Source organism: Capricornis sumatraensis, chromosome 1 (genome assembly GCF_032405125.1).
Source record: "Capricornis sumatraensis isolate serow.1 chromosome 1, serow.2, whole genome shotgun sequence".
NCBI classification, from domain to species: domain Eukaryota; kingdom Metazoa; phylum Chordata; class Mammalia; order Artiodactyla; family Bovidae; genus Capricornis; species Capricornis sumatraensis.
In genome coordinates this window covers 8398488-8426127 of record NC_091069.1, presented here as the reverse complement: position 1 = coordinate 8426127, position 27640 = coordinate 8398488, and the positions used below count along the sequence as shown (strand labels likewise).

Genomic DNA, 27640 nt, shown 5'->3' with positions numbered 1-27640 from the left:
CATAGGCCGAGAACTGGGTCTGTGTCCTGGCGTCTTTCTGATCAAATGATTTGGAGACTCAGCCCTCCCCCCAGCAGGCCTGGACGCCTTAGGTCAAGGGCAGCCCTGGGGCCTCTCCCTCCTCCCCAGGGATCCCAGCCGGGCAGGGCCAGGGCAAACAGCCTTAACGGTAAGGGGAGGTAGGCTGCGATAAGAGGAGGCAGATAAAACCAGCCCCACTGGGCACGAAGCCCAGCCTCAAGGCCCGGAAGTCTCCAAATGCCCCCTCCCTAGTACTCCCTTCTGCCTGCTCACCTTTAACCTTCACCGGGTTGTTATTTAACTCACGGGAAGATTCTGACTTAGTCCTGCGATCAGAAATCCGGCAGGGAGGCTGAGAGATCCCTGGGCTGATCCCAGGATGAAAGCAGAGGCCTATCAGGTGAGATCTCCCAGCCCCCTGCCCACCCACCCAGGCATGCTCCTCAAGGCCAGCGTGGGAGAAGGCCAGGTCTTGGGAATCCCTCCAGCTCCCCTGCCCCTCTGTGGCCCAGCCCAGGGCAGGCTTGGCAGAGATACCCACACCCGTGGGTCACTCCATGCCCCATCCGGTGGGGGAGCGGGAAGCCCAGGGATGAGATGTGCCAGGCCTCTGGCTACTTGCTGGCCAGTTGCTGAGAAGCTCTGGTGGGAAGCAGCCATGGAGGAGCCAGGCCTATCCGGGTGTCCTCTCTCGGCTAAAACTGCCTCCTTCCAGGTAGGAGAACAGTGACCTTGGACAGGCAGCCTTCTTCCCTAATGATCATAACCTCATACTTTGCGGAGACCCAAGGAAAAAGCCTTGTCATCCTACACCTTGTTCTGAACGCCTGGGGTGGTCCAGGGCCCCCAACCCCATGGGCCTCACAGCTCCCTTTTCACCAACGGGAGGCTCCACAGAACCCCCCACCCAGTGTGGGGATGGGAAGCTCTGAAGGAGGACTGGGCAGCAGGCTTGGGAGGCGGCCGAGGCGGCCTTCAGGGTCCTCCTGTGAGCCAGGCCCCGTTTACAGACGGGGTTTCGTCTGACTTAACTCTCTGGACTGATCTATGAGAAAGAGCGGTCAGCTCTATTTTAATAATGATAATAACAGTGGCACTATTGATCAAAGTGCTTTCTACCTGCTGGGCCCTATGCCCACTGTTGTCTGTGTTTGATGATCTGAGACCATTATTGTCTTCATTTTAAAGATCTGGAAGGTGCGGGTAGGAGCTTGTAAGGACTCGGCCTGTTGAAGGTTTCTGCTGCTGCTGCTAAGTCACTTCAGTCGTGTCCAACTCTGTGTGACCCCATAGACGGCAGCCCACCAGGCTCCCCCGTCCCTGGGATTCTCCAGGCAAGAACACTGGAGTGGGTTGCCACTGCCTTCTCCAATGCATGAAAGTGAAAAGTGAAAGTGAAGTTGCCCAGTCGTGTGCTAACCTCATCCATGTGTGGAGCCCTTGCTCTATGCTCTGGGCCCAGCACCCCCCTTCCTACTCACCTCCAGACCTCTGAGGCCGGCAGGACTGTGACCCCCACTTTACAGATGAGGAGACAGGGCTTCAGGGGGCAAGGAGACCGCCAGCTCAGAAGCGGCAGAATCATCCTTGGAGGGGACCAGCTAGAGCTAGGGGTGGGAACCCCAGGCTGTACTATGTGAGTCTATAGACGCTAGACAAGTTGCTTAGCCTCTTTGAGCCTCAGTTTCCTCCTCTGTAGAATTGGCACCACAAGATTGCCTCCCTCCCTCTCGGGATGGCTGTGCGAGGCCCTGTGAGGATCGCACGGCTGTTGTGGCTCAGCCAGCTCAGCCACTGGGGCTGCACACCAGGCTGGCCGCTTCCCCCCGACCCCTGACAGAGAGGACCTTCCGCCCAGCAACAGAGGAGCAGCCCCAGAAGCCAGGGGGGTGGGGGTTATGGCTTCTTCAAGGTCAGCCAGGCCCCCTGGCTCTTGAGGCCAGGACCCTAGAGAGGGGAGGTGACCTGACACACAGGGTGGTCCCCTCACCAGGGGCGGCCTCCTGGGCTGGGGAGTATTGGCATTTCGCAGAGCTTCTCATCTCCCTCTGAACTGAGAGCCAGCTCAAGGCCAGAGCCCAGTTAGTTGGCCAGACAACCAGGCACCCCAAGGGCACAGGGCAGCTGTGGGCAGGGTCCAGGGATGCCTGGGGTGCACGATGGTTGCTGTTCAGTAACTAAGTTGTGCCCAACTTTTTGTCACCCCCACGAACCGCAGAACGCCAGGCTTCCCTGTCCTTCACTATCTCCCAGAGATTGCGCAAACTCATGTCCATTGGGAGGCCTGGTATTACAGACCCCTGTGAATGACTACACCACTTCCCCTGTTAGGCCTTTGTTGTCTTCCCTGAGAAATGGGTCCCAGAACACACCTTCCCTCACAGGGTGTGTAAAAGTCCTTGCACAGTGCTGATATCTAGGAAGAACTTGTATTGTTATTTAAGAAAACCCATGTTACCAAAAAAAAAAAAAACACTAGCCAGGGTTTCCCTAGCTTGATCAGAGGGGCTAAATTTGGAATCAAAAAGAGCTGGAACTGAGCTGAATCCTTGAACCAACTTGCTAGTTGGTGACCTTCCCAGGTGATTCCTTGCCTCCTGTCCTCTGTTTCCTCACCTGTAAAATGGGCTCAGTACAGCACCAGGCAAGGAGGAGGCTCTGTAAATCTTATCTCCAGGGAGAAGGTGCCAAGGACAATCATGGTTGCAGAGTGTCATAAACTGAGAAAACATGTTCCACACTTTTTTTTCCCCTATGAAAATTGGCAATCTGCTCTCAGGTTTGAGCAAAGAAAGGATTGGCCAGCTCAGAGACCACTCAGGCCCTTTGGGGAGGAGGTGGAACTGAAGCCAGCCTTTCAGTGGCATGTCCCACCTCAAGGCTCCACGCCACACACCAGGTGCCCTTTGAAAGGCCTTCTTGGCTATGAGTTGGGACCCCAGAAACTTCCCAGGAGCATCTGGGACCCACACCTGCTTCCAGGTCAGTTCTGGCCCCTTGCTGGGCCTCAGCGTCCCCAGCTGCTGACCAGGAATGTTGATCAAGAAGAGCTCTGAGGGATTTCCTTGGCAGTCCAGTGGTTAAGACTTCGCCTTCCAATGCAGGGGTGAGGGTTCGATCCCTGGTAGGGGAACTAAGATCCCACGTGCCTCTCGGCAAAAAAAAAAAACAAACCCAAAATATAAAACAGAAGCAATATTGTAACAAACTCAATAAAGACTTTAAAAATGGCCACATCAAAAAATCTTAAAAACAAAAAAACAGTAGAGCTCTGAAGTGCCAGTCACCTAACATGGAAGGAATCATTCATTCTTTTTCCCACTTAGGCATGTTACCAGGGGAAAAATTATAAAATACATACAAGCAAAAGGAAGGTAACAGTCACCTCTAAATAAAAAATTTTTAAGAGGAAAAAAAATATATATATATATACTTATAAAAAAGTCACTTCTAGCCTTACCTCTCAGAGCTAATCATAGTTACCTTTTAGGAGAAAAATGCCCAGGCTAGTTTCTAAATTGTAATTATTTGAACAAAAATGGGATCCCAGTGTCCATACTGAGTCATCAAAAGGTTTGTTCCCTTAACAAGCTTCTTATATCAAAATTTACAATGCTCTGTTAGAAAACATTTATTTTGAAATGCTGATACAGTCACATGGTTTAAAATCTAAAAGGTACAAAAGGGTAGATGGCAAGAATGTGGCAAGGGGACATTTGATCAGAGATCTGAAATGATCATGAGTTAGTCACGTGAACTTTAGGGGGAAGATCATTCCGGACGGAGGGAATCCCAGTGCAAAGGCCCTGAGGCTCTGTCGTGCTCACCCTGTATGACCTCGGGCTGGCTGAGCAACCCCTCTGCCTCAATTTCCCATCTTCGTAAGGAGGATGATCACAGTACTCCTCAAGCTGCTGTGAGGATTAAATGAATACCTTTCATGCTAAGTGCTCAGTAGGTGTGGACTTTCACAAAGGTGGGCATGAGCTTGGTATGCTTGAGAATCAGAGGAGACCAGCAGGGCTGGGGGCAATGGTAAGATCAAAAGTCTGGACTTCATCCTAAGTGCAGTGAGAATCCATGGGGAGATTTGAAGCAGGAAAGAGATCTGGTTTTTTTTTTTTGTTTTTTTTTTTAATGATTTAAACAGGGATTTCCTTGGTGGTCCAGTGGTTAAGATTCCACACTTGCAATGCAGGGGGTGTGGGTTTGATCCTTTGTTGTGGAACTAAGATCCTCCGTGTCATGTGGCATGGCCAAAAAAAGACAAAAAAATTAAAAAAGTGGGGAAACGATTGCGGTTGTAGGGGTCAAGAGGGACAACAGCAAGGAGGCAATAGGTTAGACCAGCAGTGATGGCCTGGGCCTGGAGGGATGGCAGTGAGGCCTAGCTTTGTTTGTTTATTTACTTTTATAATCGTATTTATTTATGGTTGTGCTGGGTCTTCGCTGCTTTTCTCCAGTTGCGGTGAAAGCAGGGGCTACTCACTAGCTGCGGTGCGTGGGCTTCTCATTGCGGCAGACGCTCTTGTTGCAGAGCATGGGCTCTAGGGCATGGGGGCTTCAGTAGCTGTGACGCGTGGGCTCAGTAGCTGTGGCTCCCAGGCTCTAGGGCACGGGTTCAGTAGTTGCTCCACGGCATGTGGGATCTTCCTGGGTTAGGGATCAAGCTGTGTCTCTAGCATTGGCAGGTGGATTCTTTACCCCTGAGTCACCAGGGAGGCCCGAGGCCTAGCTTTAGACTTGAGCCCCCTGGGTGGAGCTGTTCTCCAAACTGAAAAGCCCTGGGGAGCAGCTGAGATGCCTGCAGACGCTGAGAGGTCACCAGGCGCTCATGTCGGGAGCCAGAGAAGAGGGACATTTGAAAGTCACACATGGTCACATGTTTGACATGTGACCAGGGACAGCAGGGACCACCTCAGGGAGAGGGGCGTGAGTCCCTGGCCGCCAATGGGAGGAGGTTGGAGGGGAGAACGCAGAGCCAGCAGGGCTCACCCAGCCAGGAAGGAGGAGGACCAGGAGGGGAGGTGTCCGGGAAGCTGAGAACAAAGGGTTTCAGGAAGAAGGGCGTCATCAGGTCATCAACCGTGTCACCTGCCGCCCGAGATGGAGGGTGATAAACAGCACGTGGGGCCCGGAGCACAGTTCCAGTTGTTTGTTTCCTCGGGGCCAACATTAGAAGCAGTAGAACTGCAGGGTCAGAGGGAGGCCCATTTTAAAGGTCCGCTGCCCTCCTAATACACTAAATCCATTCACACGTCTGGAGCCAGAGTCAGGGTGAGGATAAGGAGAGGCTGTCCCACTGAGGATATGGAATTCTGTTTAAGGCAAGTTTCTTCTCACCCAGAGACAGAAAAGAATTTCCATGTAGGTCCCTGGATATAAGCTGACATTCAGAGGTGAGGGGAGTCCTCATGTATCAGAGGGTCTGAATCTGGATGTGGCCACTGGAAATGTACCCTCCCTTCTGAATGCTAGTCTTCTACATAAACCTGCCAAAGAGCTTGAACCTCCTCTGGTCTTCACAGAACCCTGGGTGGGGGTGGGGAATGGGCAGCGGAACCCCTCTAGTCCTGGCTCTCTGGAGTGCCTTTGGAGACTCTTGGCATCATTAAGAACCACCCTCCCCTAGAAATTATGAGATGGGACAGAACTCATTTCAGCCTTGTCCTATTAAGAAGACTGCAAGTCAAGACAAAATCAGAAATAGGAAGCAAATTGCCAAAGGTCACACAGCGCATCGACAGCAGAGATTAACCACCAGACTAGTGGTGGCGAGTTGGGGCAGGTTTTAAAGCCAGCAAATCTGGCTTTGTGTCTTAGCTCTGCCACACACTAGCTCACTCTGAATGAGTTGCTTACCCTCTGTGAGCCTCCATTTTGCCACCTGTCAAATGGAGATAATCTTTCATTCCTATAATTCTTGGGAGGATTAAAAAGAGATTGCAATGCAAGGCCCAGGGGTAAATGCTAAAGGAATCCACCCAAAAGACCAAAGAGGAAAAGTTTAGGGGAAAGGTGTTTCAGGCAGAGGTAAAAGTTGTGAGCATGAGCTTGGCCAAGACCAGGTCCTGAAGTCTTTGCCAGCTGTCGCGATGAGGCAGGAGAGAGAGCAGCAACTCAGGCAGATCTGAGTCTAGATAGCCCAGCATGATGCCTTTGCTGACCTGCTGTGTGGCCCCAAGCTGTCTCTCTCCCTCTCTGGTCCCCAGCCTCCTGTCCCTACAGGCTTTAAACAGAGATCGCAAATCTTTGTTCTTTGCAAGTTTCATTCTTCACTCTTCTCTTGCTCCCTGGGCAGGGTGCTCCAAGAACAGAGCCTTGTCATCCGTCCCCACAAGCCAGTGTCTCCAGTGCCGAGCCCAGGTCTGGCAGAGACAATTTCTCACCAAATGAATGCATGGATGGATGGATGGATCACATCTATTCCCTTTGGGAGGGTGGGGAGTTGAAGCAGGACCCCCTGGCCCCTCATTACCCTCCATGCATGTCTGCAGACCTGCCTCCCATGGGTGGACACTGGCCTGCTTGCCAGTTTCCCTGAGTCCTTGTTTTCTCTGCTCTCCACACAATGGATTTGTTTCTATTGTTCTTTATGGAGAATGAGAACCCCTTCACAGTATCGCCAAAAGGCCAAGAGTGGTTCTTCAGGTGCACTATGAAAGTGCTTTTGATTTTTCTCCTTTATATTTTCGCTACTTTCTTGCACAAATATCTGTGGCTTTTCAAATAAAAAGCAATGATGAGACTTCCCTGGTGGTCCAGCAGTTAAGACTCCAGGCTCCCAGTGCAGGGGGCCCTGGTTTGATCCCTGGTCAGGGAACTAGATCCCGCATCCCACAACTAAGACCTTGTTGGTTTTCAGTCACTCAGTTGCGTCAGACTCTTTGTGGCCCCATGGACTGCAGCATGCCAGGCCTCCCTGTCCTTCACTGTCTCCCGGAGTTTGCTCAAATTCGTGTCCATTGAGTCGGTGATGCCAGCCAACCATCTCATCCTCTGTCATGCCCTTCTCCTTCTGCCCTCAATCTTTCCCAGCATTCGGGTCTTTTCCAATGAGACAGCTCTTCGCATCAGATGGCCAAAATATTGAAGCTTCAGCTACGACCTGGTGCAGCTTCTCCTAAGACCTAGTGTAGTCAAATAAAAAAAAAATTTTTAAGCCATAATGCAAAGGAGATGAGGGGAATGCTAAAGAAATACAAATGACCTTTTTTAAAAATTAATTCTTTTTATTTTGGCTATGCTGGGTCTTTGTTGCTAAGCAGGCTTTTCTCTAGTTGTGCAGAGCAGGGCCTGCCCTCTAGTTGTAGGGCACATGCTTCTCATTGCAGTGGCTTCTTTTGTTGCTGAGCACAGGCTCAATAGTTGTGGTCCACGGGCTTAGTTGCTCTGCAGCATGTGAGATCTTCCTGGACCAGGGATCGAACCCATGTCTCCTGCATCGGCAGGTGGATTCTTTACCACTGAGCCACTAGGGAAGCCCCTGACTTTTAAAGATAAAAGATGCTCACCCTCCTTCATCATAAAATAAATGCAAAAGATAGCTACCCTGAGAATACATGTTTCTCCCTATAAGATTGGCAAGATCAGAGTTGGCTAACGGTGGGTGCTGGTGAGGAAATAGCTGGCTTATGCCCCTCAGGGCCATGGGGGTGGAAACTGGCCCCGTCCCTATGGAGGACAACGTGGCAATCTGTATGAAAGTGTCAAATGCACATCACCTTTGATCCAGCCATTGCACTTCCTGGGATTTATCCATCAGATGTGCTCACACATGGAAGGAATAATGTTACCCACCGTAGCATTGCTTGTGATGGCCAAATATTGAAAACCTAAACATCCATCAGTAAGAGACTGGCCAAATACATCACAGTGCTTCCACACCAAGGAGTACTGTGTAGCTTCAAAAAAGCAAATTTGCCAATACAGCCTCTCTTATGCGGCAACACAGTCCAGGATAAGGTCTAGGATATACAGTTCTATGGAAAAAGCTCAATGAGTCTTCATGTATATGGTCTGCTGCCATCTTTGAGTATAAAGAAGTGTGTGTGTGAGCCGCTCAGTCATGTCCGATTCTTGGTGACCCCATGGACTGTAGCCCACTAGGCTTCTCTCTCCATGGAATTCTCCAGGCAAGAATACTGGAGTATAAACAAGAAATCAACATATATTCGTATTTCCTTGGAATTGCATAAAATGTCTCTAGAAAAATCACAAGAAGCATAAATTTGCTTTTGGGTGGAGGAGTTAGGTTGCTAGGACCTGGGATGGGAGGGAAGCTTTTCCCAGTGTATCTTTTCATACCTCTCACTATTTAAATGATATGATGTATTATCCATCCAAAAAAAAGAAAGTGAGAATTTAAAAACAAAATAAAAAGTAAGAAACAGTTTGAATACGACAAAGAAGATAAATCTATTGTATTCCTTCCCCTCTTAAATTTCCAGGTGTCGTTGGGTATAAACATTGTCCTTGGAGGGAATTCCCTGATGGTCCAGTGGTTAGGATATGGTGCTTTGATAGCTGGGATCCCGCAGCAGTCACGGGATCAGCCAAAAAAAGAAGTGGTCCTTAGAGACTATGGAGGAAAGGCCACTGGGTGACTTTGCCAAGGCTTCTTGTTTTTGTTGTTCAGTCGCTAGGTCACGTCCGACTCCTTGTGATCCCATGGACTGCAGCGTGCCAGGCTCCTCTGTCCTCCATTATCTCCCGGAGTTTGCTCAAATTCAGGTCCATTGAGTCGGTGATGCTCTCTAATCATCTTATCCTCTGCCGTCCCCATCGCCTCCTGCCCTCAGTCTTTCCCAAAAGCAAGATCTTTTCCAGCGAGTCAACTCTTTGGAAAGTGACCAAAGTGCTGAAGTTTTAGCAGTTTACTGAAATAGAAGCCTGGAAAGAAGCTCAGTTTCACTGCAGCCAGGGAAATACATAGTAAGCATGACAGGGTACTCTACACCCAGCCATCCGAGGGACATTCTGGAACAGGGGTGCTGTCTCTGCACAAACAACTGACGGGCTGCAACGTTTCCCATGTTGGGGGGAAGGAATGCAAACACCCTTGGACCCAACTGTTCCTCATCGCATGCAAGCTCACCCTCAGAAATTTCAGCCCCTGGTGTAGATGCTATCCACGGCGGCAGAGCACTGCAGGCAAGTAGGGAATGCATCAGGGGATAGCCACTGCTTCTGAGCTAGCAGTGCCCCCACCTCCAGTGGGGGTGGGGCAGGAGGAAGGTATAGAGGCTAGGAATAAGCATGCTGGGGTAGAGCTCAAATGTTGACGTTGTGACTTGGGCATGTGCCTTTATTTCTCTGGGCCTCAGTTTCCTCACTTGTAAAACAGGGCATAATACTGGTACCTATTTCACAGGGTTTTGATGATTAAATGACTAACTATGTAGAATGGATTTAAAACAGTACCTGGCCCAGAAAGGTTCTACTTAACTGTTTGCTAAGTAATGGTCTTAAAGGGATCCCTCCTTATTTTTTAGTTTTTTTTTGAGGGGGTTGGTTTTATTATTTGACCCTGGAGCATGCCGGAGCTTAGTTCCCTGACCAGGGATTGAACCCATGCCCCCTGCAATGAAAGCACGGAGTCTTAACCACTAGACCACCAGGGAAGTCTATGGAATCCCTATAGGCTTATTGTTGAGTATGAATGTTAAGATACAGAAAGTATTGTCATTTGCATCAGTTCAGTTCACTTCATTTCAGTCGCTCAGTCGTGTCCGACTCTTTGCGACCCCATGAATCGCAGCACGCCAGACCTCCCTGTCCATCACCAACTCCCGGAGTTCACTGAGACTCACGTCCATCAAGTCGGTGATGCCATCCAGCCATCTCATCCTCTGTCCTCCCCTTCTCCTCCTGTCCCCAATCCCTCCCAGCATCAGAGTCTTTTCCAATGAGTCAACTCCTCACATGATGTGGCCAAAGTACTGGAGCTTCAGCTTTAGCATCAGTTCTTCCAAAGAAATCCCAGGGTTGATCTCCTTCAGAATGGACTGGTTGGATCTCCTTGCAGTCCAAGGGATCCTCAAGAGTCTTCTCCAACACCACAGTTCAAAAGCATCAATTCTTTGGCACTCAGCTTTCTTCACAGTCCAACTCTCACATCCATACATGACCACAGGAAAAACCATAGCCTTGACTAGATGGACCTTTGTTGGCAAAGTAATGTCTCTGCTTTCCAATATGCTATCCAGGTTGGTCATAACTTTTCTTCCAAGGAGTAAGCGTCTTTTAATTTCATGGCTGCAGTCACCATCTGCAGTGATTTTGGACCCCCAAAAAATAAAGTCTGACACTGTTTCCACTGTTTCCCCATCTATTTGCCATGAAATGATGGGACCAGATGCCATGATCTTCGTTTTCTGAATGTGAGCTTTAAGCCAACTTTTTCACTCTCCTCTTTCACTTTCATCAAGAGGCTTTTGAGTTCCTCTTCACTTTCTGCCATAAGGGTGGTGTCATCTGCATATCTGCGGTTATTGATATTTCTCCCAGCAATCGATTCCAGCTTGTGCTTCTTCCAGCCCAGCGTTTCTCATGATGTACTCTGCATATAAGTCAAATAAGCAAGGTGACAATATATGGCCTTGACGCACTCCTTTTCCTGTTTGGAACCAGTCTGTTGTTCCATGTCCAGTTCTAACTATTGCTTCCTGACCTGTATACAAATTTCTCAAGAGGCAGGTCAGATGGTCTGGTATTCCCATCTCTTGAAGAATTTTCCACAGTTTATTGTGATCCACACAGTCAAAGGTTTTGGCATAGTCAATAAAGCAGAAATAGCTGTTTTTCTGGAACTTTCTTGCTTTTTCCATGATCCAGCGGATGTTGGATCCAGTTGATCTGTGGTTCCCCTTCCTTTTCTAAAACCAACTTGAACATCTGGAAGTTCGCGGTTCACATATTGCTGAAGCCTGCCTTGGAGAATTTTGAGCATTACTTTACCAGCATGTGAGATGAGTGCAATTGTGCAGTAGTTTGAGCATTCTATGGCATTGCCTTTCTTTGGGATTGGAATGAAAACTGACCTTTTCCAGTCCTGTGGCCACTGCTGAGTCTTCCAAATTTGCTGGCATATTGAGTGCAGCACTTTCACAGCATCATCTTTTAGGATTTGAAATAGCTCAACTGGAATTCCATCACCTCCACTAGCTTTGTTTGTAGTGATGCTTTCTAAGGCCCACTTGACTTCACATTCCAGGATGTCTGGCTCTAGGTGAGTGATCACATCATCGTGATTATCTGGGTCGTGAAGATCTTTTTTGTACAGTTCTTCTGTGTATTCTTGCCACCTCTTCTTAATATCTTCTGCTTCTGTTAGGTCCATACCATTTCTGTCCTTTATCGAGCCCATCTTTGCATGAAATGTTCCCTTGGTATCTCTAATTTTCTTGAAGAGATCTCTAGTCTTTCCCATTCTGTTGTTTTCCTCTATTTCTTTGCATTGATCACTGTGGAAGGCTTTCTTATCTCTTCTTGCTATTCTTTGGATCTCTGCATTCAGATGCTTATATCTTTCCTTTTCTCCTTTGCTTTTTGCTTCTCTTCTTTTCACCACTATCTTTTTATTTGCATCAGCAAGGTTCTATAGGGAGTTCTCTGGTAGTCTAGTGGTTAGGATTCGGGGCTTTCACTGTGGCCTGGGTTCAATATCTGGTGGGGGATTGAGATCCTGCAAGCTGGGCTGCATGGCCCAGAAAAACCAGAAATAAAAAAGCGCAAGGCCCTAGTTGAGTCTGTGATTTCATGAGCAGACACGCACTGTGGGACACACACTTGGTCGTCAGTGTTCTTGATGTTCAGTCGCTAAGTCGCGTCCAGCTCTTTGCGACTCCATGGACAGTAGCATACCAGGCACCTCTATCCTCCACTGTCTCCCAGAGTTTGTTCAAATTCACGTCCACTGAGTAGTGATGCTGTCTAACTGCCTCATCCTCTGCCGCCCCCTCCTCCTTTTGCCTTCCGTCTTTCCCAGCATCAAGTTTTTCCAGGGAGTCAGCTCTTCATATCAAGTGGCCAAAGTGTTGGAGCTTTAGGTTCAGCATCAGTCCTTCCCATGGATATTCAGGATTGATTTATTTTAGGATTTCCTGGTTTGATCTCCTTGGCTGTCAATAAGAATTACCAAAGGTGGGGGGAGAGAGAGAGTTAAGCAAAAGAAAAAAAACATTTAATGCCATTTTATGATAAATTTTATGCAGTTATTATGTTATAATGTATAAAGAAAGTTTCAATGATTTTTAAAAAAGAAGAAAACTAAGCGAGACAATGACCTGTCCATCTCCCATGCGGCAGGGGTGGGGGCACCCAGCAGTGATATGAAGAGCAGAAGTCTAACCAGTGACAGAATCTTCCAACACATGTGTTTATTTCAAAGTAAAACAGTCTCTGGTAAATATTTAGACCCAGTGTCTGCAGGAAAGAGGAAGAGACTACTACCGTCAGTTGTTAAGGGACTGCCTTTTATCTGAGCAAACTTCTCTAGAAGCTTCTTGCAGCAACTTCCCACCCCTACCCAAACACACACACCTTTCCAGGTCTCAACTGTAGAAAGGGAACCTCCATTCTACTTTTTTCCCATGCTAGCAGTTGGGACCAAGAAGGTCTTATACAGGGACTTCCCTGGTGGTCTGTGGTTAAAACTCTGCATTACAAATGCAGAGGGCCCAGGTTCAACCCTTGGTCAGGGATCTAATGGAGGGGCCAAAAAATAAAGTAAAAAAAGATTAAGAAAAGTAAAACAAAATATTTTTTAAATAAAGAGCCAAAGTATTAATTAAAAAAATTAAGTCATAGACAAAAAAAGTTCTGAAAACTCCAGGACAAACCTCTCTGAGGGCAGCTCTTTCTAAACAGCACATCTTCAAAGGTGCAAATCTGATCTTGTTACCCTTTCTGAGAACCATTTTATTGTAATCCAAATTTAAATGCAACTCAATTTCTTATACGGCCACAAGATCCTGCTGGATCTGGCATCCTGTCACCCTGGGGCTCACTAACTGTGCTCAGTTTCCACAGCTCATGAGGTCAGGATGTCACCTCTTCCAGGAAGCCTTCCCAGGGTGCCCAGGAATAGTTAAGGGACCCAGTAGCTGTAGGTGCCTGGTTTTTGGTCTGTTATCCTGCAGTCGAGCTGTCAGATTCTTGAGGGCAGAGGCCTCATCCCCGCAGTTTGTTGTCTCTGTGTTGGGTCAGGATGTTTTGGGAGCTGCGATTCAGTGACCTCCCTGAGGGGTCCACAAGTTCTGTCATTGTATCCTGGCTCGTTGAGTCCTAAAATGTCAATGTTCACTCTTGCCATCTCCTCTTTGACCACTTCCAATTTGCCTTGATTCATGGACCTAACATTCCAAGCAACAGAACTGGACATGGAACAATAGACTGGTTCCCAATAGGAAAAGGAGTAGGTCAAGGCCATATCTTGTCACCCTGCTTATTTAACTTCTATGCAGAGTACATCATGAGAAACGCTGGGCTGGAGGAAGCATAAGCTGGAATCAAGATTGCTGGGAGAAATATCAATAACCTCAGATATGCAGATGACACCACCCTTATGGCAGAAAGTGAAGAGGAACTAAAGAGCCTCTTGATGAAAGTGAAAGAGGAGAGTGAAAAAGTTGGCTTAAAGCTCAACATTCAGAAAACGAAGATCATGGCATCCAGTTCCATCACTTCATTGCAAATAGATGGGAAACAGTGGAAAGTGTGGCTGACTTTTTTTTTTTTGGGCTCCAAAATCACTGCAGATGGTGACTGCAGCCATGAAATTAAAAGACGCTTACTCCTTGGAAGGAAAGTTATGACCAACCTAGACAGCATATTGAAAAGCAGAGACATTACTTTGCCAACAAAGGTCCATCTAGTCAAGGCTATGGTTTTTCCAGTGGTCATGTATGGATGTGAGAGTTGAGCTATAAAGAAAGCTGAGTGCCAAAGAATTGATGCTTTTGAACTGTGGTGTTGGAGAAAGACTCTTGAGAGTTCCTTGGACTGCAAGGAGATCCAACCAGTCCATCCTAAAGGAGATCAGTCCTGAATATATATTGGAAGGACTGATGCTGAAGCTGAAACTCCAATACTTTGGTCACCTAATGTGAAGAACTGACTCATTGGAAAAGACCCTGATGCTAGGAAAGATTGAAGGCAGCAGGATAAGGGGATGACAGAGGATGAGATGGTTGGATGGCATCACTGACTGAATGGACATGAGTCTGAGTGAACTCCGGGAGCTGGTGATGGACCAGGGGGGGCTGGCATGCTGCAGTCCGTGGGGTCGCAAAGAGTCGGACACGACTGAGCGACTGAACTGAACTGAACTGGTGCCGGCTCGCAGCTGGTTCTGGCCTGGAGCAGGGCTGCTGACTGGCACTGGCTATTTGGGGGGTGGGGGTAGGGGGAGTGCGGCCAGATCCTGGAGAAGACGACGTAAACAGTGTGTAGTTTTCTAAGGCAGAGGACTCCCGCGGGACCTTACCCCTCATAAACATGAACGAACTCCCCGGCTCGCGCTGGGTCCTGCCCCTCACAAAGATGGCGTCCCACAGATTCTTATTGGTCTCAGTGGGCTCAATGGGCAGCGCTGATTGGCGAAGAGAGGAGGAGTGTCGGGGGCGGGCGCAGGAGCTTAATTTTTTTCAGTCCGGGCCTAGCGTGCAGCTGCCTGCCCCTCTGCTATGTCTCGGGCACGCTGCCACGCTCTCTTCCTGGCAGCAGTTTCTCCGCGTGGTGCAACAACCAGGGTCGCAGCGCGGCGAGGGTTGAGCGCGTGGCCTGTGCTGCAGGAGCCAGACATGGCGTATCAGGTATCTTTGCCCGCCGGCGGGAGGTCACGCAATGACTCGTGAGCCAGCCTGAGGTCACTTAGCATCTGGTCTGCGCCAAGCTGAGAGGGTGGCCAGGAGCCTGGGACCGAGAGACTCGCAGGGGTCGAGGGGCGGATCGGGTGGGGACCTTCTGGAGTCTGGAGGTGGGGACAGGCACCAGGAAGTTGGGCCCGGCTCTACCGGATTTGGAAATTCTGAGGCTGAAGTGAACCGCGGTTGGAAGAGAGGAAAGGGACGCCTGGTGGTAGGACCAGCGGCTCAGCTGAGATGCTGGAGTTATTACGGTGTCTCCGGACTCCGAAGCAGCAGTTGCGGGTGGGGGAGAGTAGAGGGATTCGGGAGTTCAGACTTGGGAGATCCAGGAGTCTAGATGTGGGTTGGAGTCTCCAGGATTCAGGAAGAAGGAGATCCAAGTGCTTAGAATTGGGGGGAAGGCAGAACTCAGGAGCAGAGGTGGTGGTGAAAGAACACGGAAAACAAAAAGCTTCCTCCTGGTTCTGCGCCAAAGGCCAGTTGCCAGAGACCAGCACAGGATGCTGGCCAGGTAGGTGGCACCAGTTTGACGAGTAGGGCCTGCAACCAGCCATTGAGGCCCTGAAGGATTATAAATATCACTCCCACTTCCACCACCCAGTGTGAACTGTCCTGAGGCTATACCTACCTGCCTTCTTGTCTGGGCAACCCTGGCACACCCTTCCTCCCTCTGAGACTCCTCTTTACCAACTGGTTGCTTCAGGCAACTCTTCTCTGGGTCAGAATGTGGGATCCCAATCCTCAGGGTTAGGCATGGAAGCCTCCAGGAATTCCTAGTTCTGATTCCTTCAGTTCTAAGATCCTAGCCTTCTGTGGTTCTGGCCCTACTTTAGGAGGAGCCTGATACAGTGATGAACTATGGAGGGAATTGGGCTTCCCCCGTGGCTCAGTGGTAAAGGATCTACCTGCCAGTGCAGGAGATGCAGGGGACGTGGGTTCAATCCCTGGCTCAGGAAGATCCCCTGGAGAAGGAAATGGCAACCCACTCCAGTCTTCTTGCCTGGGAAATCCCATGGACAGAGGAACCTGGTGGGCTACAGTCCATGGGGCTGCAAACAGCTGGGCATGACTGAGCATGCACACACGCACACATGCATGGAGGGAATTAGGGCAAAGGCCAGAGAGTGAAGCCTAGTCCTGTTAGTCATTTTACCTGTTTTTGCCTGGCACTCCCTAGGTGAAGCTGAGCTGCCCCAGGCTCCCATTTCTGCCAGAGCTTGAAAGATGCCACTTCTTTCTCAGTGGTGCCTAACCTCTGGGCTGGGGCACCAGGGCTGGCATGGCAGTCCTGGTACCCTGGCCTAGCCACTGGCATGCTGTGTGCCTCTGTCCCTATGGGCCCCTAATGCGCCTTAACTTGCTACCTGGGGTTCACCGCCAGGATGCCGTGCGCACACTCAACACCCTGCAGACCAATGCTAACTACTTGGAGATGGTGAAGCGTGAGCGGGGTGACCCCCAGACACAGCTGGAAGCCATGAAGCTGTACTTGGCACGGAGTGGGCTGCAGGTAAGGTGGGAAGGGCCTGTAACCACCTCCACTCCCCACTTCTGTCTGTGCATCCTGTGCCTGAGGCAGGGACTTTGTCTGTCTGTCTTAGGTGGAGGACTTGGACCAACTGAACATTATCCACATCACTGGGACCAAGGGGAAGGTGAGTCACAGGACCCAGGGGTAGGGGGTCTGCGGGCTGGGGTCGGGGGTTGGGACCTGCCCAGACAAGACCTTTTCTTTACAGGGCTCCACGTGTGCCTTCACTGAACGTATCCTCCGAAGCTATGGCCTGAAGACGGGGTTCTTTAGGTACTGAGGTACAGAGGGATGTGGTGTCTCCTAGCTGTCTGGGGGGCTCTGGATCCAACCTGCACCTCAGGGCCAGGGTCACCTACAGGAACTCAGCTATATGTCTTTCTGCCCAGTGTTTATTCATTCAACATACATTCAGTTAGCATTTAGCGTATTAGCCCAAGTTTATGGCAATCTCTAATTTTCATAATGCAAAGAACTTGGGGAGGGGGGCAGCAACTTGAATGGATAAATGAAATACACAGCTGGAAAAGTCAGATATCTTTTTATTTCTTTTTTGGCCGCATCATGCGGTATGAGGGAATCTTAGTTCCCTAACCAGGGATCAGACCCATGCCCCCTGCAGTGGAAGCGCAAAGACTTAACCACTGGACTGCCAGGGAAGTCCCTCAGATGTCTTTTTATTTTTTCAGTTCAGTTCAGTTCAGTCGCTCAGTCGTGTCCGACTCTTTGTGACCCCATGAACTGCAGCACGTCAGGCCTCCCTGTCCATCACCAACTCCCGGAGCCTACCCAAACTCATATCCATTGAGTCGGTGATGCCATCCAACCATCTGTCATCCCCTTCTCCTCCTGCCCTCAATCTTTCCCAGCATCAGGGTCTTTTCAAACGAGTCAGCTCTTTGCATCAGGTGGCCAAAGTATTGGAGTTTCAACGTCAGCATCAGTCCTTCCAATGAATATTCAGGACTGATCTCCTTTAGGATGGACTGGTTGGATCTCCTTGCAGTCCAAGGAACTCTCAAGAGTCTTCTCCAACACCATACTTCAAAAGCATCAATTCTTTGGCGTTCAGCTTTCTTTATAGCCCAACTCTCACATCCATACATGACCACTGGAAAGACCATAGCCTTGACCAGATGGACCTTTGTTGGCAAAGTAATGTCTCTGCTTTTTAATATGCTGTCTAGGTTGTCATAACTTTTCTTCCAAGGAGTAAGCATCTTTTAATTTCATGGCTGCAGTCACCATCTGCAGTGATTTTGGACCCCAAAAATATTAAGTCTGACACTGTTTCCCCATCTATTTTCCATGAAGTGATGGGACCAGATGCCATGATCTTCGTTTTCTGAATGTTGAACTTTAAGCCAACTTTTTCACTCTCCTCTTTCACTTTCATCAAGAGGCTTTTTAGTTCCTCTTCACTTTCTGCCATAAGGGTGGTGTCATCTGCATATCTGAGGTTATTGATATTTCTCCCAGCAATCTGGATTCCAGTTTATGCTTCCTCCAGCCCAGCGTTTCTCATGATGTACTCTGCATAGAAGTTAAATAAGCAGGGTGATAATATACAGCTTGACGTACTCCTTTTCCTATTTGAAACCAGTCTCTTGTTCCATGTCCAGTTCTAACTGTTGCTTCCTGACCTGTATACAGGTTTCTCAAAAGGCAGGTCAGATGGTATGGTATTCCCATCTCTTTCAGAATTTTCCACAGTTTATTGTGATCCACACAGTCAAAGGTTTTGGCATAGTCAATAAAGCAGAAATAGCTGTTTTTCTGGAACTTTCTTGCTTTTTCCATGATCCAGCGGATGTTGGATCCAGTTGATCTCTGGTTCCCCTTCCTTTTCTAAAACCAACTTGAACATCTGGAAGTTCATGGTTCACATATTGCTGAAGCCTGGCTTGGAGAATTTTGAGCATTACTTTACTAGCGTGTGAGATGAGTGCAATTGTGCAGTAGTTTGAGCATTCTTTGGCATTGCCTTTCTTTTGGATTGGAATGAAAACTGACCTTTTCCAGTCCTGTGGCCACTGCTGAGTCTTCCAAATTTGCTGGCATATTGAGTGCAGCACTTTCACAGCATCATCTTTTAGGATTTGAAATAGCTCAATTGGAATACCATCACCTCCACTAGCTTTGTTCATAGTGATACTTCCTAAAGCCCACTTGACTTCACATTCCAGGATGTCTGGCTCTAGGTGAGTGATCACACCATCGTGATTATCCGGGTTGTGAAGATCTTTTTTGTACAGTTCTTCTGTGTATTCTTGCCACCTCTTCTTAATATCTTCTGCTTCTGTTAGGTCCATACCATTTCTGTCCTTTATCAAGCCCATCTTTGCATGAAATGTTCCCTTGATACTCTAATTTTCTTGAAGAGATCTCTAGTTTTTCCCATTCTATTGTGTTCCTCTATTTCTTTGCACTGATCACTGAGGAAAGCTTTCTTAGCTCTCCTTGCTATTCTTTGGAACTCTGCATTCCAGTGTGTATATCTTTCCTTTTCTCCTTTGCTCTTTGCTTCTCTTCTTTTCACAGCTATTTGTAAGTCCTCCTCAGACAGCCATTTTGCTTTTTTGCATTTCTTTTCCATGGGGATGGTCTTGATCCCTGTCTCCTGTACAATGTCACGAACCTCTGTCCATATTTCATCAGGCACTGTCTATCAGATGTAGTCCCTTAAATCTATTTCTCAATTCCACTGTATAATCATAAGGGATCTGATTTAGGTCATACCTGAATGGTCTAGTGGTTTTCCCCACTTTCTTCAATTTCAGTCTGAATTTGGCAATAAGGAGTTCATGATCTGAGCCATAGTCCACTCCCGGTCTTGTTTTTGCTGACTGTATAGAGCTTCTCCATCTTTGGCTGCAAAGAATATAATCAATCTGATTTCGGTGTTGGCCATCTGGTGATGTCCATGTATAGAGTATTCTCTTGTGTTGTTGGAAGAGGGTGTTTGCTATGACCAGTGTGTTCTCTTGGCAAAACTCTATTAGCCTTTGCCCTGCTTCATTCTGTACTCCAAGGCCAAATTTGCCTGTTACTCCAGGTGTTTCTTGACTTCCTACTTTTGCATTCCAGTCCCCTATAATGAAAAGGACATCTTTTTGGGGTGTTAGTTCTAAAAGGTCTTGTAGGTCTTCATAGAACCGTTCAGCTTCTTCGGCATTACTGGTCGGGACATAGACTTGGATTACTGTGATACTGAAGAGTTTGCCTTGGAAACGAACAGAGATCACTCTGTCATTTTTGAGACTGCATCCAAGTGCTGCATTTGGGACTCTTTTGTGAACTGATGGCTACTCCATTTCTTCTAAGGGATTATTATATATATATTTTAAGATTGATTTATTATTTATTGGCTGTGGTGGGTCTTCATCACTGCTGTGCGGGCTTGCTCTAGTTGCGGCAAGCAGGGGCTACGCTTCGTTGTGGTGTGGGGGCTTCTCATTGCAGTTGCTTCTCTTGTGGAACACTGGCTTTAGGGCACGCGGGCTTCAGCAGTGGCCGCACTCAGGCTCAATAGTTGGTGCATGGGCTTGGTTGTTCTGCAGCATGTGGGATCTTCCCAGACCAGTGATCGAACCAGTGTCCCATGCATTGCAAGGCAGATTCTTAACCACTGGACCATCAGGAAAGCCCCCTCAGATATCTTTTTGTTAACTTAAATTCCTTACACAGTTTTTAAATCACACAGAAATATTTATCAGTTAGGGTATCTTTGCCATAAGGAGCAAAAAGCCTGGCTAGTAAGGGCTTAGACAGTAAGCATAGGGTATGATGCCCCTGTCAAGGTCTCCCTAGTGGGCAGCAGAAGGGAACCCTATCACTGTGCCAGCCTCAGCCGCTGCTTTGCCCGCTGGGCAGCGCCCTGTCTTGGCCACATTCAAGCATCTAAAATCACACCAGAGGATTGGAGTGAGCTGGTGGGGATAGATGGGGTCCCTCTTCCTGAAGCTATATGTGCCTTTCTTAAACCCATCGCTGGCAAAGCAGTGGAATTAACATGCCAGTGAATCGCTCAGGTTTCACTCCCTCGGCTTGGGGCATTCAAGATGCGTGCCTCCTTTTATTTTACCAGTTCTATCAAGTGACCTCTGTAAACAACTGAAAGCAGCTGACTGAGATCCTTTCAGATCAGTGTGTTTTCCCTCCACAGTTCTTGGTTCAAAATAGAGAAATGGAGAAGATTCATAATATGAGAGGGTCTTTGAGGATTCAAATAGAAGCCCCAAATTGCTCATCTAAAATAATTTGAGGGGTTAAAAACCCAGCCTTCAACTTGGGCCCATGTGGCCTCATGGGCCAGTCTGGGGCTGCAACTTGAACACAGCTGATGAGGCCTTGTCCTCAAGGGCAGGAAGACAGACAGACATTATGGGGACAGATGTTGGCAGAGTAGCTGATGGGTGTGGGCTGCTGGGGGCGGTGCTATAGGAGCCCAGAGAGCATTCCTGACCAGCCTGGTGGGGAGGATCCTTTCTGTCTGCTGGAGGAGTGGTCTTACTTGAGATCTGTGTAGTGGGCAGGCCCACAGGTAGGCCTGGAGATAGAAAGTATGTGGGCAGGGGTGGGAGGAAGCAGGGCTGGAGGAGCTAAAAAATAGTCCAGAGGGGCTGGGGCACAAGGACCTTCCAAGGGATGCAGGAGAGGTGAGGCACGGAGGCCAGTGGAACCAGCCCCACTGGGGCCTAGAAGGCCGAGATGAGGAGCGAGAAGGGTTTTCAGCAGGACAGTGACATAGCCTGATTTGTTTTTCCAAAAGACAGGTCTGACTATGGGGCAGGGGTCGGGGGCAGCCTGGGGGTCTTGGGAAGGGAGTTACCTGATGACCCTGGGTCTTTCGACAGCTCTCCCCACCTGGTGCAGGTGCGTGAGCGGATCCGCATCAATGGGCAGCCCATAAGCTCCGAGCTCTTCACCAAGCACTTTTGGCGCCTCTACCACCGGCTGGAGGAGACCAAGGTGCCTGTGCCAGAGGGCTGGTGGATGGCCAGGGTAGGGGACCTCAAGTGGGTGGGTAGACCCAGAGGGCGCTGCGCATCCCAGGACACCATCTCCCCCAGCACAGAGGCTGCAGTGGCCCCGAGCTCTGACGTGATCCTGTCCACAGGACGACAGTAGCTGTGTCTCCATGCCTGGCTACTTCCGCTTCCTCACGCTCATGGCCTTCCACGTCTTCCTCCAAGAGAAGGTGTGCGTGGCCCCCTCCCCAAAACCCTGTGTTCCAGACCTTGGGAAGGGGAATCTCAGCAGGCTAAGGGCTCCCATGCGGCATCCAGGAGTCCCTGTGCCCCCTGCCATGCCTTCTGATCCTCTGTAGGTGGACCTGGCAGTGGTGGAAGTAGGCATCGGCGGGGCTTACGACTGCACAAACATCATCAGGTGAGGCCGATGGCTTGGGGAGAGGGATAGTGGCCAGGAGCCCAGGGGCATCCTGGCCCTTTCGTTTCCTGCAGGAAGCCTGTGGTGTGCGGGATCACCTCTCTTGGCATTGACCACACTGGCCTTCTGGGGGACACGATGGAGAAGATCGCATGGCAGAAAGGGGGGATTTTTAAGGTGACCTGGGGAGGGGAGGTAAATGGATGGCCTGACCCTGGCCCTCAAGATTCAGGGAAGAGGAGGGGTGCTCATTTGTGTCTTGACTCAGAATTAGGTTCTGGAATCAGTGGGGTCTGGATTCTCATGGGAACTCTGTGTGGGACTGGAACAAGTTGAGCCCCATCTCTGGCCTCAGTCTCCCCATCGAGGGGTTCCCAAAGGTCCACTGGGGGAAGGCTAAATGGGCTGCCCAGAACCAGGGATGTGGGGGCCAGAGATGGGCGGTGGAGCACCCTGGGCAGCCCCTGGCTCACTCTTCGTGTCCTGCACAGAGTGGCGTCCCTGCCTTCACCGTGCTCCAGCCTGACGAGCCGCTGGCAGTGCTAAGGGACAGGGCTCAGCAGATCTCAGTGAGTCTGATGGAACTGCCGGGGGGCGGAGGAGGACTGACCGGGGAGGCACTTTATCCTCTGGGCCCTCGGTTTGCTTATCTGTGTTCATCCAGCTAGGGTGCATCTCGATTCTAGGAAGAGGGTTTGGTGGGTTCTGGTCAGTGGGTTCTGGTAGATGGAAGGGCTGATGGCATCAGGGAGGGCCATCCCCTGAGCAGCTGCTGCCCACCTCCCCTGCAGTGTCCCCTCTACCTGTGCCCACCACTACAAGCCCTGGAGGAAGGGGGGCCACCGCTGACCCTGGGCCTGGAGGGAGAGCACCAGCGGTCCAATGCTGCCCTGGCCTTGCAGCTGGCCCGCTGCTGGCTGCAGCAGAAAGGTTACCAGGGTAAGTGGGCAGGTCAGTGGATGGGCAGGGGACAGGTGGACCTGCCTCTGAGGGCCCTTAGAGGTGAGGACCGAGCCCACTGAAGCCCTCCCTCTCCCTTCCCTTCCCTGCCAGATGCTGGGGAGCTGAAGGCATCCAGGCCCAGCCTCCCGGGGCAGCTGCCCCCAGCACCTGTGTTCCAACCCACGCCCCACATGCAGCAGGGTGAGTTGGACCTTCTGCCCAGCTGGGCCCCCTTCAGGTGTTTTCTTTTGGTCTCCTATTAGAGAGGTGGGGCCAATGTGCCTTAAGAGAAAGGACTCTGCTGAAGGCAGCAAGCTTCCCGCACTTTGAGTCCGTGAAGTCTCTCTGAACCCATTTGCCCATCTGCCAAGTGAGACCATGATAGGATCCACTGAGAGGTGCTGTCACTAAAGGACTTAGTCCAGAGCCTGGCGGATATGGGATAAAGTGCCTGGCTGGCCCGTGGTAGCTGCCAGAACTATTATGCTTGTCATCATCAGGAGACCATGAGGGTCTTGAGGACGATACTCTTCAGGTTTCTTGCTTCCCCTCAAAGCTTTCAGCACATAGTAGGACCTCGTGGCTGTTAAAGCCCTTCAGCAGATGGTACCAGGGAGACCACTGTGTGCCAGGCCCTGTGTCAGGGCCGTGAGACAGTCCTGGAGCCAGGGGGTTACATCCCAGCCCCAGGACTTGGGGCTTCCCTGGGGGCTCAACGGTGCCGAATATGCCTGCAATGCAGGAGACGTGCCAAACACAGGTTTAATCCCGGGGTCGGGAAGTTCCCCTTGGAGAAGGAAACGGCAACCCACTCCAGTACTCTTGCCTGGGAAATCCCATGGACAGAGGAGCCTGGCAGGCTACAAGTCCAGGGGGTCGCAAAGCGTCCGATGCTACTGAAGCAGCTGAGCACACAAGCCCAGGACTCACTTGCTCTGTGACCTAATCTCTCTGAGTCAGGGTTCTCTGCCTGCATTTTGGGACTAATATATGACAGCAGCCCCCCTCTCAGGGCCTCCTGGAAGATTCTACCCGATAAGGCAGCCAAACAGTTAATCCCAGCGACTTGGGCCCAACCAGAGGCTTCTGGGCCGATCAGAGTGGCGAGTAATGAGGGTTCTGCGTGCGGGCAAGCAGTTAGTTGAGGACCGGAGTGGGAGAATACGGGAGGGCTGCCTCGGGGCTGCTCCTGGAGGACTGCCTTGCTCCCCAACCCCAGGGCTTCGGCACACGGAGTGGCCAGGTCGGACGCAGTTGCTGCGGCGCGGGCCCCTTACCTGGTACCTGGATGGCGCGCACACCACCAGCAGCATGCAGGCCTGTGTGCGCTGGTTCCGCCAGGCGCTACACCGCTGCGAGCGGCCGGACAGGTGAGCTGCGGGCAGAGGCAGTGCTGGGACACGGGGTCCGGGGGAGGGGGCGGGACCTCGGGAAGGATGGGGCGGGGCTTGGTCTGTGGGGAGGGGCGGGACCTTGAGGAGGGGTGGAGCGTGGGCGGGGGCGAGGCTGGGTCAGTGGGGAAGGGTGGGACCTCGGGGAAAGATGGGGCGGGGCTTGGTCCATGGAGAGGGGCGGGACCTTGAGGAGGGGTGGAGCATGGGCAGGGCCGAGGCTGGGTCAGTGGGGAGGGGAGGGACCTTGGGGACGAATGGGGCGGGACGAGGGGACGGGGGCGGGACGAGGGGACAGGAGGAAGGATGGGGCGGGGCCCGCGGAGAAGTGGTGGGAGGTGTCACCGCTCTGGCCTCCCCTCCCCCGCCTCTAACCCTTCCCTCTCCCAGTGGGTCCGAGGTGCTCGTCTTGCTCTTCAACTCCACTGGGGACCGGGATTCCGCGGCCCTGCTGAAAGTGCTGCAGGTGAGGGACTGGCTGGGGTATGGGCAGCAGGGAGGCCAGCTCGGGTGCTGGCTTTGACCCCCAGCAGCCGTGCCTTCATCCCTGAGCCTGTTTCCTCAGCTGGAGAATGGCACTGATTGCTCATTCCCCTCCTGAACTGTGTTATAAAAGCATTGGGCACAGGGAAGTCAAGTCAGAGGTCACTGCCCGCATTCTCCTCCGTGGTCACACTCAAGACCAGGATTATAGGCAGGACCAGGTAAGTGGTGTGAGGTGCAGGCTCTGGATTCACTTGTCAGGTTCCCTTCAGCCACTGGCATGTGACCCTGGATAAGAGATGGCATTTCTCTGAGCCTCAGTTTGCCTCGCCATAAAACAGGGATGTTACTATGATACCTGCTTCTAAACTTTGGTTTATCCAAGAAGACACATAGAGCATAGATGGCCCATAAGTATATGAGAGTGTACTCAACATGCCAGATCATCAGTACAATGCAAATCAAAACCACAAGGAGATATTATTATCTCACACCTGTTAGAATGGCAGTCATCAAAAAGACAAGAGAAAGTAAGCATTGGAGAGGATGGAGACGAAAGGGAACACCTATGAACTGTTAGTGGGATATCATTTCACAGCAGCTATGGATAATAATAGGATAATAATAGAAAAGTTTCTCAAAAAAGTTAAAAACTAGTATGTTATATGATCTGGCAATTCCACTTCTGGGGATTTATCCCAAGATAATAAAAGCACTAACTTGAAAAGATTAAAAAAATAATAAAGTTTGGTTTAAGTGGTCACTGGACTATGAAGCATAGAGGGAGGGGCCCCACTGTGCCCAGGGAAACTGAGTCTGCCCTGGCTGTCAAGGCTGAAAGGGTTCCTAGGGATCGTTTCCCATTTCATAGACCTGGATGCTAAATCTGTCCTTCATATCCACAACCTCACTCCTTTGTGCTCAGTAGATGGGTCACCTTAAGCCAATGTGCACGCCCCCTCCAGTCTGTCTTCCTGTCTGTGTTGGGCCGTGCTGCCCAGGCCACAGGCCATATGGGGTACACTGAAGCAGATGGGGAGGCAAGGGTCATGGAAGTGCTGTGGGTGGGTTTATGCAGTGTTCCAGTTCAGCTGGGCGTGGAGGGGGGGCATCTCTAGAGATGGGGACATGGATGTGGACTCTGGGGGTGCTGTGTGGAAGTCAAGGTAGGGGACCTCCTCTCAGGCCCTGACACTGAGCTTCTCCCTTTGGCCTTCTAGCCCTGCCAGTTTGACTATGCCATTTTCTGCCCTAACCTGGTAGAGATGGCATCAACAGACAATGCAGGTGAGTTGACAGGCATTGTCCCTGGGGTGGGCAGGCGGCAGAGGGCCCTGAGGCGGATTGCTGTGTTGGTGACAGTGGGGGCTTTTAAACTGGAGGTCTTGGGTAGGAACTAGATTTGTTTTATTGTATAAATCAGTACCCTTTGGTACATTTTGAATGTTGCATGTGACTACAATACTAAAAAGGAATTACTGGGGAAACTAGTTTTCAAAATGCAGGTTACAGCCCAGTGATGGTTCTTGAAATCAGCTTAGTGGGTCTCAACCAGCATTTTAAATAGAACAGAGAGTGTCAGTGTGTCTTGCACAAAATTAAGGGTAGGTACTGTCTGATGACATTCTCTTCCAGACGTATACATGTACACCTGAGTCCTGGGTTACTATTATAAAATGTATTCTTTTTTACTGTGGGTTATGTAAAAAGTTTTTTTTAATAATCTTAAAAATACAGATCTCCAGGCCCCACATCAGATGGCATGGGGGATAGTCTGGGAAGGCAGTGAGTTAGGGCAGAAAGAGGTGCTCCATGGGCAGAAGCCCTGGCATTGAAGCTAAACTGCCTGGGCCTTTTCTCACCAGCTCTGTGACAAAGGGCAGTCAACGAACTTTCCCAGCCTCCGTTTCCTCAGCGCTAAGGACGGATGGTGCTTGTATAGAGCCTGGCATTGAGCAGGGGCTCATGGCATGCTTCCCCTCCCCCACCCCGGGCTGCCTCACTGATGTGTCCGTCGCTGTGCCCTGCAGACCAACAGAACTTCACAGTGACACTGGACCAGGTGCTGCTCCGCTGCCTCGCCCACCAACAGCACTGGAGTCGCCTGCATGAGGAGCGGGCCAGCCCGGACCCCTGGAGCACGCCCGGCCAGGAGCAGGGTGGGCCCGCATCTCTGCTGCTGGCACCTCACCCACCCCACACCCATGGTGCCAGCTCCCTCGTCTTCAGCTGCATCTCCCACGCCTTGCAGTGGGTCACCCAAGGCCGGGACCCTGTCTTTCAGCCGCCCAGTCCCCCACGGGGCCTCCTCGCCCACCCTGTGGCATATAGTGGGGCCATGGTACTCCAAGAGGCTGCCGCCGTCCACGTGCTGGTCACAGGCAGCCTGCACCTGGTGGGCGGTGTCCTGAAGCTGCTGGAGCCCTCCCTGTCCCAGTAGCCCAGGCAGTGGGGTGGAGGGGATGGGCGTTTGCCCTGCATCTTCCATGAACTCCTAAACTATTTGCCTTCTGTGCCTTCCTGATTCTGTCTAGACTGACCCAGGGTCTTGGGCTCTGGGCAGTGAAATAGAGAGCTGGAGGCAGGATGCTGAGCTCTGTCTCTGAGCCCCGGATGCCCCTAGCCTCTTCTTCCTGGTTCTCCAGCTGTTGGAGCACCCCTGACCGTCCAGCCCGTCTCTGCTCCTACCCTGCCTGCTTCCTGTCTCAGGCCCGCCTGGGGCCCTGCCAGCTGTTGGCTGCTGGTTGATCGATTTCCTCCTCCCAGTGACCTTCTGGGAAAGGAGAGGGTCCCTGCCTGGGCCCCCCAGGGCGCAGAGGGTGGCTGAAATGATTTAAAGCTTTGAACTTTTTGTTATTGTCTGGGACTTCCATGATAGTCCAGTGGTTTTAAGACTCTGCACTTCCAATGTAGAGGATGTGGGTTCGATCCCTGGCTAACTAAGATCCCACATGCTGCATGATGCGGCCAAAAAAATTTTTTTTAAGCACTGGCTAAACATTTGATGGGCT

At 50.6% G+C, this 27640-nt stretch overlaps 1 protein-coding gene across 3 annotated transcripts; it reads left to right on the top strand.

The window, feature by feature from the left end:
* Positions 1 to 348: 348 nt before the first annotated feature.
* Positions 349 to 27634, top strand: FPGS (folylpolyglutamate synthase). Of its 3 annotated transcripts, none has more exons than XM_068973065.1 (15): positions 349 to 421; positions 16273 to 16401; positions 16493 to 16546; positions 16631 to 16695; positions 21279 to 21393; positions 21542 to 21622; positions 21752 to 21813; positions 21888 to 21990; positions 22305 to 22382; positions 22605 to 22752; positions 22867 to 22956; positions 23975 to 24125; positions 24537 to 24612; positions 25850 to 25916; positions 26660 to 27633. In XM_068973065.1, exons 1-15 carry the CDS (start codon positions 401 to 403, stop codon positions 27067 to 27069), a joined length of 1650 nt encoding a protein of 549 aa, XP_068829166.1. In that variant the 5' UTR covers positions 349 to 400; the 3' UTR covers positions 27070 to 27633. The 3 variants fall into 3 exon arrangements, with proteins under 3 accessions (XP_068829166.1, XP_068829151.1, XP_068829159.1); XM_068973050.1 differs by lacking the exon at positions 349 to 421 and adding an exon at positions 612 to 736; XM_068973058.1 differs by lacking the exon at positions 349 to 421 and adding an exon at positions 14709 to 14837 and having other exon boundaries at positions 26660 to 27634.
* Positions 27635 to 27640: the final 6 nt, after the last annotated feature.

Bases quoted from the DNA above. Each gene is read 5' to 3' on its own strand.
- FPGS (XM_068973058.1), top strand. From the start codon at position 14,709: ATGTCTCGGGCACGCTGCCACGCTCTCTTCCTGGCAGCAGTTTCTCCG. The intron at 16,402-16,492 runs GTAAGGTGGGAA...TGTCTGTCTTAG, and splicing joins TGGCACGGAGTGGGCTGCAG to GTGGAGGACTTGGACCAACT. The intron at 22,383-22,604 runs GTGAGTCTGATG...CCTCCCCTGCAG, and splicing joins ACAGGGCTCAGCAGATCTCA to TGTCCCCTCTACCTGTGCCC.